Source organism: Hippocampus zosterae, chromosome 4 (genome assembly GCF_025434085.1).
Source record: "Hippocampus zosterae strain Florida chromosome 4, ASM2543408v3, whole genome shotgun sequence".
Lineage (NCBI taxonomy): Eukaryota > Metazoa > Chordata > Actinopteri > Syngnathiformes > Syngnathidae > Hippocampus > Hippocampus zosterae.
In genome coordinates this window covers 4,895,668-4,916,570 of record NC_067454.1, presented here as the reverse complement: position 1 = coordinate 4,916,570, position 20,903 = coordinate 4,895,668, and the positions used below count along the sequence as shown (strand labels likewise).

General features: G+C 42.2%; 1 protein-coding gene across 1 annotated transcript in view; it reads left to right on the top strand.

Annotated features, from left to right (window-relative positions):
• Positions 1-20,903, top strand: part of itfg1 (integrin alpha FG-GAP repeat containing 1) — an 88,180-nt gene that overhangs the window by 40,685 nt on the left and 26,592 nt on the right. The window contains exons 11-12 of the mRNA XM_052062521.1: positions 12,901-13,063; positions 14,517-14,625. Of these exons, the coding sequence (XP_051918481.1) occupies positions 12,901-13,063; positions 14,517-14,625 (272 nt within the window). The remainder of the gene's footprint in view (positions 1-12,900; positions 13,064-14,516; positions 14,626-20,903) is intronic.

Genomic DNA, 20,903 nt, shown 5'->3' with positions numbered 1-20,903 from the left:
GGTCCATTCATGGAATATACCGTACTACTGTTGTGAATGTTTGCCACTCAGCTCAGCAAGTTGTGCAGGAGGTACCGAAACATTGAAAAGGTAAAAGTTCAGAAGTTAAATGAAGTTAGGCTGTAGAGGTCGAAATGCATTTTAGTTCCGTGAGGGAATCTCACCTGAAAGCCAAATCGCCCGAACTTTTTGTGGGTAGATTTGTAGAATAGTCACGGCATGGCCACATTGGTGTGTCATTTTCAGATTAAAAAAAAACGATTCAGTACTCCCCTAAATATGGCCTATCATAATTTCCTATACGGCCCGGTAGTCCAGTGGTTAGCACGTCGGCTTCACAGTGCAGAGGTACCGGGTTCAATTCCAGCTCCGGCCTCCCTGTGTGGAGTTTGCATGTTCTCCCCGGGCCTGCGTGGGTTTTTTCTGGGTGCTCCGGTTTCCTCCCACATTCCAAAAACATGCGTGGCAGGCTGATTGAACACTCTAAATTGTCCCGAGGTGTGAGTGTGAGCGTGGATGGTTGTTCGTCTCTGTGTGCCCTGTGATTGGCTGGCAACCGATTCAGGGTGTCCCCCGCCTACTGCCCGAAGACAGCTGGAATAGGCTCCAGCACCCCCCGCGACCCTAGTGAGGATCAAGCGGCTCGGAAGATGAATGAATAATTTCCTATAAATAGTTTAAACCTTAAATATACTGTACCTCAGACTATGATCCAAGACACGTTCATACAATTTCAAACTCATCAAAAATCGGATTATTAAATCGACAGAATTGTAGCTTTGTGATCAACAATAACAGGTCGCAATTTTACAAAAAATACATTAATTTGTGGCAAAGTGAGATGTGATCATCATTATTTCAATATATCTACTTTTTGTGACATTTTTGTGCCGTAGCGTCTGTCAAATATGTTTTCTGGGTCGGTAAAGGTTGGCAATTACTGGCCCAATCGATTGAACATCAATGCGTCACCCGGGTTTTCTCTTTGTCTTATTTGGATCGAAGATCTTTGAGCCTGAAGAAGTTCATCACGTGGTGATGAACAGGTTTAACGTGGCTTTTGAAGTCAAGGTTAGAGTCGATAATCACACCATGATTTAAGTCCGCAGATGGAAATGTACACTTGGAAGAAATGAGCCAGAAATCATTTCAAAGTCGAAACTCAGATGATCTTTTGCGATTCTCCAGACATTCAGCGCTTGGGATCTTGCAATAAATGCGGAGAAGATAGCCACCAAAGCTAACTCGAATACAATTTATGTTGGAGATGTTATCAGTGCGTCCCATCGCACAATCTGTGATTCCCTCCCAAGCAAATATTTAGACAGTACACACTTAAATGCAAACCCTTCATGCTCCCGCAGTCTTTTCATCCTCCCTCCCGCTGGGTTATTTTTAGCTGCTCTCACAAGTGCTTGCCATCATGAGTAAAGGCTGCTTTTTAAATGATCACATTTGGGTGATGGTGAGATGGGCTTGAAGTGTGTGCTTTCATATCATGCCTGTTCACCAGATTTGCAGTTCACTGCTGGTTTTCCCACAGTATGTGGTACCAAAATGATCATTGTAACGTGTGTTTGAAGTGCATTGTAGTAGTAGCCAAGTGGTTAGCACGTCGGCTTCACAGTGCAGAGGTACCGGGTTCGATTCCAGCTCCGGCCTCCCTGTGTGGAGTTTGCATGTTCTCCCCGGGCCTGCGTGGGTTTTCTCCGGGTGCTCCGGTTTCCTCCCACATTCCAAAAACATGCGTGGCAGGCTGATTGAACACTCTAAATTGTCCCTAGGTGTGAGTGTGAGTGCGAATGGTTGTTTGTTTCTGTGTGCCCTGCGATTGGCTGGCAACCGATTCAGGGTGTCCCCCGCCTACTGCCCGGAGACGGCTGGGATGGGCTCCAGCACCCCCCGCGACCCTAGTGAGGATCAAGCGGTACGGAAGATGAATGAATGAATGAATGAATGTAGTAGTGGTCGTATGGTCAATTCATTTTATGGACTTATGTGACTCGGAGACGGTCTCTGAAGTTACCCTGGTCATTTGAATCACTTGAGTCTGCGTTATTTGTTCCGTCAGTGAACTAATATAGTTCAATCATCAGAGTCGGTGGTGTTTTTTGTAAGTTTGCAAATCTCCAGCCAGCAAAACCATACAATGGAATCATCTGCATCCGTGATAGTTCCTGTGAATCATTAACGCAAGTGATTCTGCAATCTTGAGTCAGTGAACCGATAAAACCGATCCGATTGAGTCTGCTTCATTTCATGGCACTCCACCACCTTTACCCATTGAACCGAGACAGCTGAATCAACTTACCGGTAGTCCTCAGGGTTTCTGGTGAGTTTGCTGACTTCAGTAAGTGATCAGATATGATCAGCACTGTCTCTGGCGAGTTCACAAACTCAAGTCAGTAAACCCAAATCAAATTAACTGTGTCTGCTCTGTTTCTGATGAGCCCGATTTAACACATTGAGTTGGTTGGCATCTGAATTAATTGCTCATTACTGACTCCTTCAAAATGTATCCAAATAGAATACTGTATGCCTATCTAATAAACAAATTCTCTCACATACCGCTCCTTTTTTCAACTTTATTCATAGTCACTTCATGTTAGCAAATTACTTAATTTTTTTACGCCTCTCTTAAGTAATTGCTATTGGATTTCCCCCTTTTTAGCTTATTCAGCTCATTGACCCATTAGCAATATGGATATTTATACAATTTATGGATTTGCTGATTCACCTTAATGCGTCCTAAGGGGGTTATTTTTTTTACATCAAAGGCATTTTAGCTGGTTACTTTTTTCTCATCAACAAACACTTTTTAAAAATTATATTCCTGCTTTTTTAAATTGAGGGATCAGTGTGGGGGAGGGGCTTCTTTCATCAATGGTATTTCTGACATTAAATTAAACTATGACATTCTTCCCTCCTTGAACTTTGAATTTACTCTTACAGTATGACACCATTTTATTCTGACAAATACATCTTTGTGCTTTTTTTTCCATTGAAAAAAATATGAATATTTTTGGGCTGTCATTATCAAATATTTTAAGAATCAAATGTTCAATTGATTACTCCAACAGAGTAGACAAATCATCTGTGAGATTTTATTTTTCATTTTGCCGTAAAGTGTATTACAAAACAATTTTTTTCCACGATAACTGTTAAAACAATTATTGTTGTTTATTTTGTATTGTTTTGTGATTAAAACAATAACTAATCACAATCCTGGGAATCTGTAATCAGTTCCTGTACACGAAAAGTTTGAGCGCGAAGGAGGAAAAAAAACAAGCCAAGATGGTCTGTGTGAAATTCAAGTTTTATCCCTTCTGAGTAAATAAAAGACAACATCTGAGAGGAACCATGTTGACATCAGTCTTGATCATCCAAGCCTGTTTGTGTTAGCATCTTCTTTTTTTTGCCCGATTGTTATTTCCATCGGCGGCTCCTAAAAGCAACAAACATTAAATCCAGGTCACAGGACAGACGACGCCTCCAGATGCTGTCTCATCCCTTGAGTGTGTGTTGAGCATTGTTGCAACACAAGATCTCAGACTTCGCACAAGTCAAGGATTTTGGATAAAGAGGAATCGGGAACAGTTGAAAGCGACTAGCCACATTTTTTTTGGACAATCTTTTGACATTTTTCCACCCCATGTCATCTCAGGCTTATTTTCCCCCCTTCCGACCGATGCAAAATTTAACAACCGTGTGATTGAAGACAAGACAAAAGCCCATTGAATTCAGATACCTAGCTAGCTTTCTAGCTAGCTAGATAGATATAATTTGTTTTGTCTGTTAATGAGCTTGTTAAATAGTTGCTTAGTTGGGCCGTTACCGGTAATTCAATGGTTTATTTACATATTTGAATTAATTTTTGTTTAGTCGTTTAGTTCGTGAAGCAATAAAACCAACAATGGATCTTTCTCTCGTGATCTGTGTGGCTATGCTCGCCCGTTGTCATGGTACACTCATTCAAAAATATATGTTCTGTAGAGTTCCCTGTTTGTGTTAGCCGTGACGTTTGCCTTTCAAGAGGGGATTATCCCAAACAGTAATCACGTTGTTTCTTCTTGTTCACACATGACAATATGGCATCTTGATTAAAAGCCACAGAGGTCATGGGACTTAGACCCCAGCGGATGATTCCGGGTAAGAAAAGATTACGTGTCAAAGAGGAGCGTGATTGACACCCTCAACTCGTGGCATCACGTTTCTTTGCATTTGACGGGAGATGAAAGGCTTGCAATGAGCTGTGACATCACTGAAAGCATTACATGCTACTCCAGTGTCATCACGCTAACAAAAACCTCAGAACGCCGAGAAGAAAATTAACAAGTTAATACATTTTAATAAAAGTTAGGCATGATGTTGCACTCAGATTTCGTTAGCTAGTTTTGATTAACGGGCGCACCTTTCCAGCAGTACATTCAACAGCATCAAACTCTTCAAAATATACTCACTGTCTCCTGCAATGACGCTGTCTCCTGCAATGACGTCAACTCACCGTAAATGCCGTATGACCATAAATGCCGTATGACCTTTCTAATTGCGCTCAAAGCAACATATCTGATATAATAATCTATTTGCTGTTTCACTATGCATGCATGTCCGTGAGCACATAGATTGCATGGGTCTTTTTTTTTGGTGGGGGGAGAGGCTTAACTCAACTTTTCTTTTCACTGAGCACAAAACATCCACAACCGTAACAAAGTGCAATTAAGAAAAATAATAATAATAAAATAAACTAATGACTTGATTGTCACCTTCTATGGTGCCGATGCAGCAAAAATGAGGTTGTGGAAACATAAAAGACAACCGATAACAAAATAATAATGACAAGCATAAACTATTAACTGCAGAGTGAGCATAAATGTTCCCATGGCCGACTTTATCCCTCCCGCACCGGGTGCCGAGCAGGCACAGAGTGAGAGAGAAAGACCGCAACTTTGTGATGCCAGTGGCCAAAGCTGCTATCTTGCTTGCCAAAGACCCAAATGGAGAGAAAGAGAGAAACAAACAGACTACGATCGCCAATTCGTTGTGCTAGTGAAATTGTCTCACCTAAATTATGAGACTCTACATCCCCTCCGGCTCACTGGTCACCGTGTTAAATAAAAAGCTGAATTGAGTCGTTGAAAATATTGACCGGCACGCCATGGAATTGGCTGGTGGGGCTATTCCTACATCGTTAAAAAGTCACAACTTCGGATTGTAACGTTGAAAAGCACCGAGCTCTTGAATATACATACTTACAAAGTGGTAAAGCAGTTGCGTAGTTAGTTTGTGTTTTCGTTAGTGTGGTAGTTTTGTAGGTAGGTAGTTACTCAGACAGTTATTTGGTTGACTGGATAGATAGCGAGTGTTTTCAGGTTTTTGCCCCTGACTGTCCGCTTGCCGTGGGACACAAGCGGTGCAGTGACACACCATGCTCATTACTGCCACCTACAGGCCTAGAGGTGCTAAGAATCTTTTAATGTGTCAATGTAATGAGCCAAAGTGGTTTCTTAAACCACACAAGCAATCCCCCAGTGAGCATTGTGTCTCATCATAAAGTGTCTGTGTAACATTTGCAGTAATCTGGGGGGGGGTCTCAAATAGCATTAGGGCGAGCAACCCTCGCTCAAGTAGCCTCTGAGCAAATGTAGAAACACACAGGAGAGCAATTATCTCATACATATTTTTTTATTTGTTTTACTTTTTTTCCTGTCAGAGATTCCCTGCTGGAAAAGAAGGATAAAGATAAATGTTCCCTTCTCGACTCACCCATTTAACATTGAAAATTAATTAATCTTCCTCGTTTCACTTTCGTGGCTCTCAGAGGAGCTTAGAGGGTCCATGTACTAAGAGTTGATATGTGTCAGGGCAGCAAGTATAATGTCAGTGTCACATGGATGGGCAAAAAAATATATATATTTACTTCAGTTTTGTCCATTTCTGCGTAATTTGGTGGTCTTGCATCAGATCATGCGTGCTAGATGATCAAAGTTCGTAGCATTGGAATTTGCTTTGGTCATTTTAGTTTTCACTGGAAATGCTCACTGAGGTGAAGTTTCATGAAATTTGACGAAGTTCGATGTTGTTTGCCAAAGTTTTATGTGATTTTGCGACGTCTCTTGGGACGTTACGTACGGTGAGCCAAGTTTAGACTATTGCGATCTCACAAGGTAGTTATTTTCATGTAAGAGGATAACTGACGCAAGTCTCCTCAGAATTGTTGAAATTAGTTTTTATATATTGCCTCAGAAACAATTGCTTTATTTTCAGAAAATTTGGGCTTTGTTTGCATAATTCCTTACTTTCCTTCACAATTTAAAAAAAACACGTTTTCAGGAAAATTCTTTAATTCATTTGGGGGGGAAAAAGCATCTTGCCCACAAAACCAAATGTTCTATTTTTGTATGAAATCCCCCTAAAGCGTATCGAAAGCACGCTACCTGACAGCAATGTCAGCATTGCTGCATCAAGAAGCGAAGGCAATTTGAGCTGAGTTTCAAAAATGACTTTGATCCACGCTGACGGAAAGCGGCTCAGAATGTTACCAAGGCGACGCACACTAAACGCGTGGTGGGATTGTGTGCGTGCGTGCACGCGCGTGTATTTTAATTTAGCACAGAAAAAGGAGTCAAGGTCCTGCTGGCGGCAAGCGTTCAACCCGGGGCCAGCAGAAAATGTGCTTCATTGTTCTCTCAACATGTTATTCAAGTGCTTTTAAATGTGACTGCTGAAATAAGAAGATAAAAAAAGGTTATAAAATCAGTTAATTGTTTAAGTCTGAAAATGGTTTTGAGAGGGCAGCACGTGTCGACTAGCATGTCCACCTCACCTTGCAGAGATGCAGTGTTCAATGCCGGCTCTGGCCTTCCTGTGTGGAGTTTGCATGTTCTCCCCGTGCCTGCCTTAGGTTTTTCTATGGGTACTCCGGTTTCCTCCCACATTGTCCCAAATTGTCCCTAGGTGTGAGTGTTGGGTGCAAATAGTTTGTCTTTCCTAGCAACTGAGTGGAGGCTACTTTGAGGAACTTTCTCACTAAAATATAATGTTTTTTTTTTTCCTGCTATGAAAATCAGCTCCATTTTTTTTCATGTCCCCCTGCTCAAGTTAAAAACGGAGTTTGGAATGGGCAATATTCAACTGGTAAATTTAGCTCCTATTGCTCATCGCAGTGAGTCAGAATGGGAGCACTTAGGCTGAATTATAGGCTTTGTGCAAAGTCCCCTCATCTTACCACCACCACAAATCATCATTAGGGAAACACTGAACAGCCAGGAAAGAGAGGAGCAAACCGAAAGCAATTTTTTCCTTATTGCACATTGCAGAGCAGGACATTTAAATGCAGACGCAAAGCTGGTTTTGCCTATTGACTTCCCTTTCCTTCCAACTCCGGGGAAGGCCGAGCATCACGCTGCCTCCCAGCGTCTGATGCAGAATGGGTCCACCCGGCTTCCATGAGACCGCCAGGAGAACAGGGAGGGTCTAAATGTCACCCACCGACCTCGCGACACACACGTTGAGCTATTTTGGGAAGGTGAAATGAGGTCACAGATGGAAAACGGCTGAACCGGAGCAACTCCTAGCACAGCACCTGACACCGAGCGAGGCGTTGAAATCGTCATTTAATGTCAAACGGGTTTTTGAGTGTGAATCAACAAGACGAGCCTTCGGGAGGTGAAGACGAAAATGTGACGTGCGCAGCTCCGAGCTGTAGGTCAACGCCAGCCAGAATATAGTTATTGCTGGGGCTGGTTCCAACGTCAAATCACAATGGTCTGCCATGTGTAAAAATGTTCTTTCATGACAGATGAACACCAGCTTCATGTTGCTCTACTCATATAATAAAATGTTGAAAATAGATTTATATGAGTACAAATGAGGTGGAGCACCATATGAATTTTTATTTCTGCTATACGGGAATAAGGGGAGTACAGTGTTCCCTTGAGATCGGTTTCAATTCCCCCTACCCCTTTTACAACTTGCAGGAGAACACTTGAGATACGTGGAATCTGTTTCTATATCATACTCAGGACACCTAAAAGAATATCTCAAAGACAGGACTTTCATCACACACACACCCACACACACACACACACACACACGCACGCACACAAGACATCGCCCATCTGTCTAGTATATACCGGTAGTTTAAATCTGGTAATAAGAAAAACTTCTAGAACTGCGATTGTCTTAAAAGAATTGTCCAGAATTGACCAAAATGGCAACATTGTGCTCTATTTAGACATGGTCTCCTACACTTTTTTTGTGGGTCTCTTCATGATAAACATGCCCATTTACCTTTGCCGATGTCATCACATAGCTCGGTGAAAAATCTGGTCTTGTTCTGACCCTGTGGAGTTGACTTTGGCTCCAGCTATGTGCAATGACAAAAACCCCATTCTTTGGTATTTTATCTTCTGTGCGTATCGTATTTGTAGTTTGAAGTGAATAGAAATTGGAAAGTAAATCGCATTTATCAAGTGTGTCTTTCAAGGACTCAGAGAATGGACAAAATTACCATAGGTGGTTCAGGGTTAGCTGCTTGCATCCAAAATGGTAGACTTCCTGTGTTTTTGTGGGTCTACTCTTGATAGACATGCCTACCAAATTTCATAATGTGGAGTTAAAACAGTTTTGGGGCCTGAAATAAAATTTTGGGGGTACTCGCCCATAACTTCTACCATACATGGGTCTTGGTCCCGAATGCCTTCAAATAGCGATAGTCCACTGTACATTTAGATTTGACCCCATTGCCGTTTGGTCAGCTATAACTTTTCGTCAGGGTGGAGAACCCAAATTTGGGGGCCCAAGCCAGAACTTCAGAATACCTTTCGACATGGCAACTACCCAACGATGAGTCTATTTGTGTTTATGTCTAAGTGTGTGTGTGTTTGTGGCTGTATGTCTCGCCATTTTTCTGTATGCAGCCCAATGAAGCAGCTGCCAAGAGCTTAGCAGGCTGTTGCTAGGCGATGATATTTCAAATCACTCTTTCTCTAGATGTCGAATACATCGTCTTGTTGTCTCCTGTTGTGTTTTTTTTTCTCTCCTTTAATAGCGAAAACTGAGGTCTGCCTCATTAGTCAACCGCACTGTTTTCTTTGACCACTGGGCCTCTTCGATCATGTCAAAAACGGGGAGAGTCACTTTATTACTGCTGCAATGCATCATACACAAAGCCGTTAGTCATATTTGTGTAATCCTGTCTTTTTTTTTCTTTTTTTTTTGTCAAGTAGTGTGATCATGACGGCAACAGGAATTTCCCCCACAGGTGTTTTGACTGCTGCAGAACCTTTAATCCTGCCGACGCCGCAACAGCGTGTCGACACTCTGTCACGCTCAACTAATCGCGGGCATATAAAAGGTTGGCCGTTTGGTATTACGGCAGATAATCCCGCTCTTTCCGAGTCGGCCCCATGCTTTTTAGGTCTCAAAGAATGCACACTTAGTCGCTGGAATCTACTCTGTAAACTCTGTTATTCACTGTAATCCAGATTTTAAAAAAATACAGACACGGGGCTCCTCAAGAACACTTATTGCTCATACAAAGCAAATACTCTTTTTTGATTAACACCGTACATTTTTTATTATTTTATGAACAATTAGGAAACCAAAGAAATATAAATATAAATATGCTATTCTCAATTGTATTGTTAAACATTTTCAAGGGCATGTCAACGACTGTTCTTCTTTTTTCTATGGATGTGTCAGGGCTTGGCCCCTGATTACCGTTATCGGTTCCTGGCTCAAACGCATTTCTAAATTTACAGGCAATGTTTTAAGTAACGTTTTTCACATGCTTGGATTTTCAATCAGGAACGGTAGCCACAATGAATCTTAAAAGCTCTTTGAACCACGATGGTGAAGCCATAAAGCTGAAAACAAGTTAAACAATAACTGGTGTTCGTTAAAAATAATAAATAAATAAATAAATTACTTAAAAGGATGGGGCAGGGGTAACACCCAGAATCCGGGTGTTATTTTTTTTAACATCTGTGTCCTCAATGTTAACTTGACACACGTGTGGTGGCGTTGGGAGTCTTACTGCTTCAATTATGTGTCATGTGCTGAAGAAAAAGGCACAATTTACAGAGTCAAGATCTCTGTGGGGGAGAATTATCTTTGAAGGATATCTGGACATAGCCAAGTTGACTGGAAAAAGGGCCGCTTCGAACCAAAATGGTGTGCTTGGTGTTTTTTAAGCATTTCTACTTGAGTCTGCTCATGATCGACTTGCTGACCGTGCTGTTAAGGGAAACTCGCTTGGAGGGTGAATTTAATATGTTTGGTCAGTCTCTGACCTTGCGGTTTCGATTTGTGAGTTTGTTTTATGTCGAGTTATCAATCTTTGATGTCATTCTCCACCCAAACAAAATAACCAAACCTCAGGCTGTGGTTTTCAGTATTTTATTTATTCAAATGAAAAGAAAAGCTCTAAATATCATCAAAGTTTTGTTGCACTTCACGATTGTGTCCTACTCGGTATTGATTCTTCACCCAAAAATATTTGATGTGTGAAGCCTGAAATGTGGAAAAAGGTCCAAAATTTTAAGTGAGGCTAATACTATCCCAAACCACTGGATGTATTGTCTCAACATAGTATTGAGATCTTTTTTTTTTTGCGAGTGCCCAAGAATGTAACGGAGAAAAGTCAAAAAGGGGTACAGATTAAGGAGCAGATGGTCGGGTTAATGTAGCCCGCTAACCCCACCGTGGATTGGCAGATCACAGCTAAGCATCCGCTCGACGCGGCCTGGTAGCGGTTTCTCGTCATGATCATCTGTCTGAGCTCCCGCTGGCCGCCCCCCACCACCACTCTCTCTCCAGGGACCAATTAGATGGGTAGAGGGAAGCGCTGGAAATAGGAGACTCCCTGCAGACATACAGTTCATGCCGTAATTGATGCCCCTAAGGTACGCACACACACCTTGCCACATAATGGCCAAAAACTCAAGATGTTGTTTTCTTTGACGACGACTCATTTGCTCACACTTAACGTCAACTGTGATTATGAGTTTAACGCCACTGAAGGAATTCAGAGGGGGGAAAAAAATAGGTGGCTCACTCTCTAGCACTGATCCATGAAGGGCCGTCTTTGTCGTTGAATGCTTTCTATGCTGTGCTGTAGAATCATCCCCCCGCCGCCCCCCCCCCCCCCACAGGAAGCAATAAAAATTTAAATATTTGTTTTCTCCCCCAGATAATTAGAATCAATTAGCATACAGCATTTGCGTTCATTATGAGAGGACATACACAAAGTCAGCAAACAACCACAGCTTTGAATTGCGTCAGCCATCTTGGTTTAAAAGTGATGTTTCCTGGAAGTTTACGCGGGTCTACCTGAGCGAGGATTGAAGATGTTTATTCAGTTATTTGTGGGGCTTTTTTTTTTTTATTGTGCTGAGGGGCCAGGACCAGGACAGGATGGGAATGAGTTTCATTTCCTGTTGTATAGTTAAACTGTATATTTCCCTTGGTGCCATCACTGGTACAATTCTGGTTTTTAGTCTTTAGCCAAATGAAATCTCACAATAATAACCTGGGGGTTCCAAAATATATGACAAAACATAATACAATTGTCATGCATATCTATTTACTGTTATTTGGATTTTTATTATTAATTTCAAGCATTATGTGCTGTTTATTTTATGTATGTATGCATGTATTTATGTATTTATTTTTACAAAAGTTGATTATAAGCAGTGTGTGTGTGCTCCACCTCCACCTCTGCAGCGCTGAGTGGGGTTCTTTTGAAAGCCCAACAATCCCAGAGAGGACACATCAACACACACCATAGTGCGCACGCACGCACTCCAAACTGTCATCATCACGAGGAAGCAAAGTACACCGCAAATGCTTATGGATTAAACGGCAGTCGAACATGATCTCAACATCCAGCTCTCAACGTATACACTTTGTATGCAATTGGAGTGCTTTAATCCAGCTCAAATTCCACCCACCCCTGAGCCCCCCGAGTTGCCCCGTCGACCCAGCTAAAGACCAATCTGATTCGCCGAGCTCTTCTGTCGACAAACTTGACATTTGACATGACCCAAACGCAAGGTTCCTTGCTTTTAATCAGCGAACCACAAAGAAGCCATATTGGATGTTTGAAGAATAAATTCCATTTGTCTGCATCCTCTCCGCGAATTCACTTGCTTCGTTAAAAGCCACCGCTGGTTAAAATGTACATTTGACATGTCTGGCCGTCAACGGCTGCATCTGTTTTCCTTTTTGCTTTGTTTACTTACGTGAGCGTGGCTCACCGGTGTTTGTTTGAATCACTTAAATGGCATCAGTCAGCATTTTACCCCGGTTATCACTTAGCATGGCGTTCACTGTTCTCGGCAGACGTCTGCATACCTTCAGCGGCAGAAACACATTGCTAGCCAAAGAGACTCGTTTCAAAATCTATCGCTGTTATGTTCTATTTTTAAGTGTTTTTTGTGCGTGTGGGGGCAGGGGGGGGTAACTCCCACTGAGATGTGACAGCATAGAGAGAACTCAAAAGATGCTTGGATGGAGATTGGCGGGGACGTGGTTCAAACTCCCTCGAGAGCTCAAGCGAAACGGCGACAGAAACAAGTGAAGAGGAAGACAGAGTGGAGTTTAGCATTGTGCATGTATTTATTAGCGTAGAACTCTTCCAAGTGAAGACTTTGAACAAAAGTGACCTTGGAAAAAAAAAAAAACATTCTGCTCCAGAATGACATTCAAAAGTCTTAAAGAGGTGACTCATTAAGCACAAATTGGAATTTGCCCAGGAAGCCATATTCACTTTAATATAAATTTGGTCGGCATGTCTATTGGCCATTTCCAGGGATCTTTCAAAGACGAAGACAAATTAGTGACTTTGTCCGAGTCCGTCTTTTGAGATGCTAATGACAAGTTTCTGCATTTGTGTCCTAGTTCCAATGCTCAGCAAGCCTTCCTGTTGGAGAACGTTCCATGCACCAGCTCCGCTCTGCCCTGCCAGAGCGTTGGCCGGATGTTCCACATCCACTGGGACCAGTCGGACCTGGGCGCCATCCCCAATGCCATCATGGCCACCTTCTTTGACATCTACGAGGACGTGAGTAGATCTAGCGCTTCTTGGCCTCTTTGCTTCGGTTTTCTTTCTTTCTTTTGTCTTTGTGTGTGTGTGTATGGTGACGTCTGTTATTAGAGAATTCTATGGCAGATGGGGCATAAGAACAAGAAGAAATCCAACATCACCAGAATATGACCTTCCCTTCAAAAGCAGAAAAGTGGATTAGGTTTTAAGCTTTTCCAACACTCATATCAACAAAAATGACTTTCTTCCCTGCCTAAAAGTAGTGCTTGAGCCGCGTGCGCGTATGGGTGTCTTTATTGGTGTGTGGGTTTTGGTCATTTCTGCATGTGTGTAAGTTATGTGTGTGTGAAGAACAGTGCAAATGTGTGTGCATGTTCGTGTGTGTGTGTGCGTGCGTGTGTGCGCGCACGTGCGTGTGTGTGTGTTTGTGTGTGTGTGTGCGCGTGCGTGTGTGTGTGTTTCTGGGGCATCACAACTGCAGTTAAAGGCACATTCGACTTTCAGCCAGCTGTTGTTTGTGCAAGACGAGACATCCATTTCTTGCCATTGTGCTCCCGGGCTACACACACACACACACACACACATACACACACACACACACACTTTTATTAGCACAGCTCTCCATCAATCTGCTTTGTGCATTTTATACGATTCATTATGACTGCTAATATTGTGAGGAAGAGCAGGCCAATGTAAAACTATGCACTAGCTGGACACTTCATTATGATTCAATGCAAGAGCTGCGTGCAAGCAAACCATACTTGCCTTCAAAAAAAAGATCGTATTGCTGACTTTGAATTGACACCTGCGAGAAAAAGGAGAAATTTCATAGTGTATGTACACGTAATCAAAGTCTGCCAACTGGCACGTCAGCTGCTTGTTCCACTAAAACATGAAGCCGTTATCACCAACATGCATTTGTTCAAAGGTTACGAGCACAAGTGCGCTCTTTGTTACAGTTAATGGTGAAATACATGCAATCGTTTCCATTTACTCAGAAGGAGGGCCATTTAAAAATAAGTCAAGGTCATAAACTTGCATATGAAAAGCCATTCATTTATTTTCTACCAAATACTGCACAACAGCGTACTTTTTTTTTCCAGTTCATTTGAAACAAACGTTTTGCTCATGTACAAAAATGTTACAATTCTAGACTAAAGCAGCAACAAAGTGTGGCGATCGGGGCTGCAAAACGTTTTTTTTTATACTGTAGATAGACAGCTGTGTTTCTTTCTAAATCATGTGCAAACAATCTGATTTCTCACAGTTGACCCACAATTAAGCTGTTCAAACATCTCAGGGATGATGAGTGGAAAAAGTGGGAATGCACCAAAGCTCCATTTTGAGTCCCAACATCTTGTGCACGACCGCGTTCCATTTGCCCTGTAGAATTTCTCCTCTCTCTTTCACTCCAAAGGAATCAATTGAAGAAGATGACTAGTGTTGTAAAAGTTGCGTGTTTGGTGCGCAGGGCATATTGGACATGCTTGTGGTGAACCAGGTGGAGGGCAAGAAAGACCTGGTCATCCACGCCTTGAAGAACAACTTTGAAGCCGATGCCTACTTTGTGAAAGTCATGGGTGAGTCACTTTCATGGCACTATCCTCTCGCCACTCTTCGCGCTCTTCGCTTTTCTCCCCCCAGGAAAATCTCCTCTCATCAGGAGGGGTGAGTGGAGAGATTCGCAGTGTAATTTCACTGTTTTATCATCTTGCATATTTCTTTTTTTTTTTCCCCGCTCTTTGTCCCCCTCCCGGACTCATAAGCGTAAGTCAACGCAAGCAACTATTTTCTCCTTTTTTTTTTCCCCCACCCCCATTGTGGCGAGCAGATGGTTGTGACTATTATCTGCCGTATGCAATTTAGATTCCCAGCCCCGAGCTCCTTAACGCTGCCGTCTTCATGCAAGGCGAGGAAGACACTAGGCGTAGGGGGCCTGGCTCAGACGAAATGATTTCAGGGGAACATTACATTGCATTTAATTTGCCTGCCCATCACATTTGGAGAAGTGCTTCAGAGGCCAACATGGGCCACAAATGCTATATCTTCAGTGTTCATTGACATAACGTTTGAACTGGATGGATGGACGGGTGGGAGGGATGTAGGGAGGGGCGAGGGAAGGAGGGATGCATGGATTTTATTCGATCTGTGACAAAAATCACCCCAGTCACCCCAGTACTCGTCACACAAAGATTTGAATTAATAATCTCATATGGCGAACAAAAGACAAAAGAACCACATTGAGGAGGGATTTAAATACATAAAAAAATCACCTAACCTAAAAAAAAGAAAAGAAACATGTTGGTATGTGTAAATGGTTGACAATATTGGAGTCTAATAATGCAATATTTGTCCAATTAGTACCAAATGGAAAGTGTAATGTTCGCGACATTATATTGATATATAACGATGCTTTCCTCATTTGATGCTACTTATTCATTTATTTGCAGTGTATTTGGTACAAAGCATAAAACACAGACATATTACGTCAGGGACAGGAAATGTAACGATCTACTCCAGTCGAAAAGTCAGAATCATCGTAAATATTTGTCTTAAACCAAGTGCCCAAGGATGTGCACTTGCCTCAGCCTCTTGCAACTCTCCATAAACAAACACAGTGAAGGTCAGCCTCTGCTACCGGTATGTGAAACTTGTTCTGAAACAGATTCACGGCAATCTAAAGTATCAGTCTTGATATTGAGAAGCTCATCTCAGAAAAAGACAAATTGATATTGCACTCTCCTAAAAAGAGAAAGATTTAGGCTGTTCCATATTTTATACACTTGAATGTAGGAATCTATTTGAGAATCCTTCATTTGTGATGGAATTGTTTTGTTTTGGGGTTTTTTTACATTTTGATGTAAATGTCAATGAATGAAAGTTTGATGTTTGACATTTTGTTCCTTTGCTGCAATGCAATCGTCACTTTAAAATAAGGTACATAGCCAACCGGGATGTTTTATTTTATTTTTTGTAATAACATTATAATATCATTACCATTTATTGTGTCATATAATATTGGAGGATCAAAGGAACAACTGAATATTTCTGTCAACTAGATTCTGATACTTCAACCAAATTTGGGTGGGTGTGTGTGTGTACAGGGTCACAAGCCAAGTTTTATCCAAATTGAATCACATTTTTGCACTATTCACTTATTTACATATGATGTGACAGTGTTCTTCCAAGTATAATAAATACAAATGTCCTTGTATTTTCTAAACATAACACCTCATGATGACAATATAAAAAAAATCTTTTGGGGGATTTTTTTGGCAATATATAACGAAAAAAAATCTAAACAATAAGATTAGCAGCCGACAACTTCAGAATTTTGATTGCAGGGGGATAACGATTTATTTTGTTATTTTTGGGACAGACATAACCATTCATCATATTTAGTAATTGGGTAACAATAGCTTTCTCACACGCTTTGAACCAGATAGTCAGCAATGAAATAACCTCTGTTCCCTGCTTTTGCCCATATTATTATTTTTTTTTTTTTGCTTTTTCTTCCACTCACAGCATCCAGACAGCTTCTTTTCAAACCCAATTGTCGCTACCTGGCAACATGTGAGGAGAGCAGAAAATAGTCCCGTGGAAGGCGGGCGGGTTGCGGTTACGGGAGGGGGCGGCGGCACGCTCGGTGTAATCTGTCACTCCGTGCGGCTCATTAGTAGGAAAAGAGCGTCGTTCATCCTTATTTTTTTTCTACAGCACAGTTGGCGAACAGTTGTTCCCTTGTCTTTTGGGAGGGGTGGGCGGTGCGTCTGTGTGTGTGTGTGTGTGTGTGTGTTGCTCATCTTCTGCCTGCAAGAACACACACACACGCATATCATCAGTGTACACTTGTAAATAAAACAACACTTTAGTACACACCGCGTTTAACAGACTCTCCAGACGGGAAGCTGTTTAACAGCCACCAGATAAATATAGACAGCCCTATTTACATCAAATACAAACCATTCAAGTAAGGCCTGTATCGGATTTGAAAAACGTCTGAACTCTACTATTGTTCACGTTGTCATGAATAAAAAAAAATCAGATATGTCACACTGGGCAAAAAATAATAATAATTCAACACCCTGATAAGCATAGCCCAATAACATCAAATGTAGTGCTGATGAAATTGGTTGAATTCTCAAAATTCCAGGCGGCACTACTGAGGCAGTCTTTGGGTTCACTAAAAGGAATAACAAAGCCCAAACAGTGCATTCGGCCCAAATTTTGAAGTTATTGGACTAACTCTCAAGGAGTAATTTGTCTTTGAAGGACCCCTGCAAATAGCCAAAATGACTCGCTCTGTAATTTTGATACGATGGCAGTGACGATCCTTCACGCGGTGACTGATGATGGCCGTTCGCGTAAAGGCGGCACCGCCGTGAGAGACGCTAGAGGACACGTCGCCGTCCTCAGACAGCAACGCCAACGTGGATGGATGACGCCGCCGCCATTTTGATAATGTGTCTCGATATAGAGGAGGACTGCTGTATGTGATAAAAGAACATCTGCAGTGAGGCCACATGGAGCACGCGTGTATTTTTAGAACAGAAGTCCACTTTCTCAACATAGCCTACATAGCTTTATATGCTAACTCGTCTAATTTACATACCTGACCGGAATTATTCCTAGATTTCCCTAACCCAGCCCTAACTAAACTACCAAACTATATACTCTTCTGCGTTTCTAACTCCCTAGTACTCCCTCTTAACCCATTTTGTCTGCTGTGTGTCCACAAACCTTACCTTCCGTGAAAAGCTCCCATGGGCCTCCATTTTTGCCCCCCCCCCCCCCCCCCCGCACACATACAGGCACACACACACACATACATAGGCTCACGTATTTAAATTGTAATCATTGATTCTGCATCAGATCTAGCACGTTAGTCTGCCAAGTGTCGCCTCACATTTTACTCTGCTGCAAATCCGCGCCCACACACCAAGAGAGAGAGATCTGTTTGCTTAAGACGCCATTCGTCAGCCTTCCCGTGAGCACCATTGAACTCTTGGTCAAGGATTGACTTTTTAGCGCAAGCATAACACACATACACCCACCCGTGCGTGCGCACACACATACACACACACACATTTCTGTCATACTCCATGAAAGCGAATTGATTATCTTCGTGTTGAGTAAAAAAAAAAAAATTTCCCTATAACAGTTTTCAAACCATACTACTCAGGGTTCCTCTTCATTCATTCATTCATTCATCTTCCGTACCGCTTGGTCCTCTTCATGTTGATGCCAATTAAAAAAAATAATATAAGTGAATAATGTAGTACATAGCAAAATTCCAAATACATTTTAGCTGTGAAAGCCTTTATTCAAATTCCGTGTGGCATATCAAAGCAACGTTGTACGGCATAACAATCACGCACTCGTGTTGTCACAAACAATCCCCCTCAGGGCGATGTGTGGCAAAAAAAAATCACACTTGTGAAACTCCAGGTTGGATCTAATCGTAAAACATCATAGAATGGTGAATACAGATGATGGAAGGCAGTAAATAAAATGATAAATATTGTACTTTTCCTTTGCAAATTTAGAGCTCCACTACTTGAATCTCCTATTCATCTCTCTCGCTGTCACGGTTTATATAATACAATACATCCTGCAGGCACTACAGGAAGACCATTTCGTTTGTTAGCACAAAGTCAAACACCTCCCGTAATCATTAAGTACCTCTCCGTCGTGGTCACAATATTTCCTATAATGAGCCAGACGTCTTTGCAGGCACCCGTCCCCCCCACCCCCGGAGCCCAACAACAACCAAAAAAAGAACTGCCAAACGACTATGAAGTGAGCTACAAAGCAGAGTGGTGCTCCACTTAAAAGACACAACATGGAGCCAGTGTGGACAGACAGATGGAGTCAACCACTCATTACCCGCAAAGCAGTCTTAAACTCTCAAATTTAAAATGGGAGAGGCGGAATCTCTTCAAGTGGGTGTATGCTCGATGTGTGTGCGTGAGACATAGACCGAGAGTGACAGGCAGAACTGTAGCACTTGATTAGTTTCCTGCTCACTTATTAGCATGCAGATTAGCCGCATTGAATAACATCTTTGAGAATTAATCTCTCTCTCTCTCTCTCTCTCTCTCTCTCTCTCTCTCTCTCTCTCTCTCGAACCCACCCCCCAACCCCCCTTCACCCACCTCTCGGTCGCTTGCCTATTGTCAATCATCCTCCTACCTACTCCTTTGTCTTCGCCACTCCGGCCAACATCCTCTTCTTCATCCTGCTTCAGTCTGTCACTCCGAGTTGTCATTTCTGTCTGAGCATGAATCGTTTCAGTGCATGCGTCCGGGGGAGGATCTGAATCTTGGAGTGAGCGTGGGGGACAAGGCAGACAGCTGATACAATAATGATACAGTAGATCAAAAACTACTATTTACACAGAGTTGTCATTCACATAGTGCCCTTTATTTTGCCAGGCTGACAGCTATTTGCATCCATTTCCCCACCCCCCCCCACCCCCCACCCCCCCGGCAGTAATAAAAGTAATCTGTTCCAGAGTCACAACCGTTAAACTGCATTCACGACCAACCCAATTTACAATGTACACTTGCCATGTGCTGAACGTTTTTTTTTTAAATAAACAATTCACCATTCGAATAGTTAACCACTATTGGTATTCAAAACAATGAAACACTCTTAAGCTTTTTGTGAAATTTTATCGTGAGATATTTCTTATTGAGCCTGCGTGGGTTTTCTCCGGGTGCTCCGGTTTCCTCTCACATTCCAAAAACATGCGTGGCAGGCTGATTGAACACTCTAAATTGTCCCTAGGTGTGCTTGTGAGTGTGAATGGTTGTTCGTTTCTGTGTGCCCTGCGATTGGCTGGAAACCGATTCAGGGTGTCCCCCGTCTACTGCCCGAAGACAGCTGGGATAGGCTCCAGCACCCCCCGCGACCCTAGTGAGGATCAAGCGGTACAGAAGATGAATGAATGAATGAATGAATGAATGATATTTCTTATTGAAAAGGGTCCACTCACTCAATAAAGTTGGACTAGGTACATAATACATGACAAGGTTGGCCTTCTAAACCAAACTGAAGTAGAAAATATTAGAATGTAGTAAACTGTTCTCACTTATGTAAAGTAGTTCATAGTGTGAACTACATCAACATAACCTGACATCTGTGAACACATCTCACCTGTCACATTGTACGGTAGTAAGTAGTTGTATGTGTGTGTGCGTGCGTGCGGGCACGTGCACATACGCGTGCATGCTTGTAGTTACTAACGCTGACACAGCACGTCATGGCCCTCCGTCACGGACTGCTTCTCACATTTAGTCTGTTTATGTGCGTGTGTGTTTGTGATGTCATGTGACCTGACAGCGAGGCCCAGTCGACGCGCAGGTGAGGTCCAAGTGCAAAAAAAAGCAGAGCTCGGTGAGGTTAAAAAACACACGCACAGAGACTGAGGGCTGCGCATTTGAGATACTCGTAGCACGCTTTTGACCAAAAGCTAATTTTAGCGAGATTACATAAACACACAGGGAGAACAGCAGCCCATTGGAGCACACATGCTAGCCAAAACAGCAGCACCTTGAAATACGTTGACGGCTTCTCAAATAAATTACACGGCAGTTTCCAATTACAGATATGTATTGCGTACGCAAAAAAAATTGAGGTGTGACTTTCTAACTCGTGATACCGAATTGTCATGATCCTTTTGCAACAATAGAACAACGGTACAATATTTAAGAGTTTTGGTAGCGATACCAAAAAGGCATGTTATCAGCTGTCTTGCTATCACTTTCCAATACATAATCGATAATGACTGAATCAAATATCAGTATCATATTTGCCTTATCACTTACAACGTATTATAAATGCAACCGAATCACAG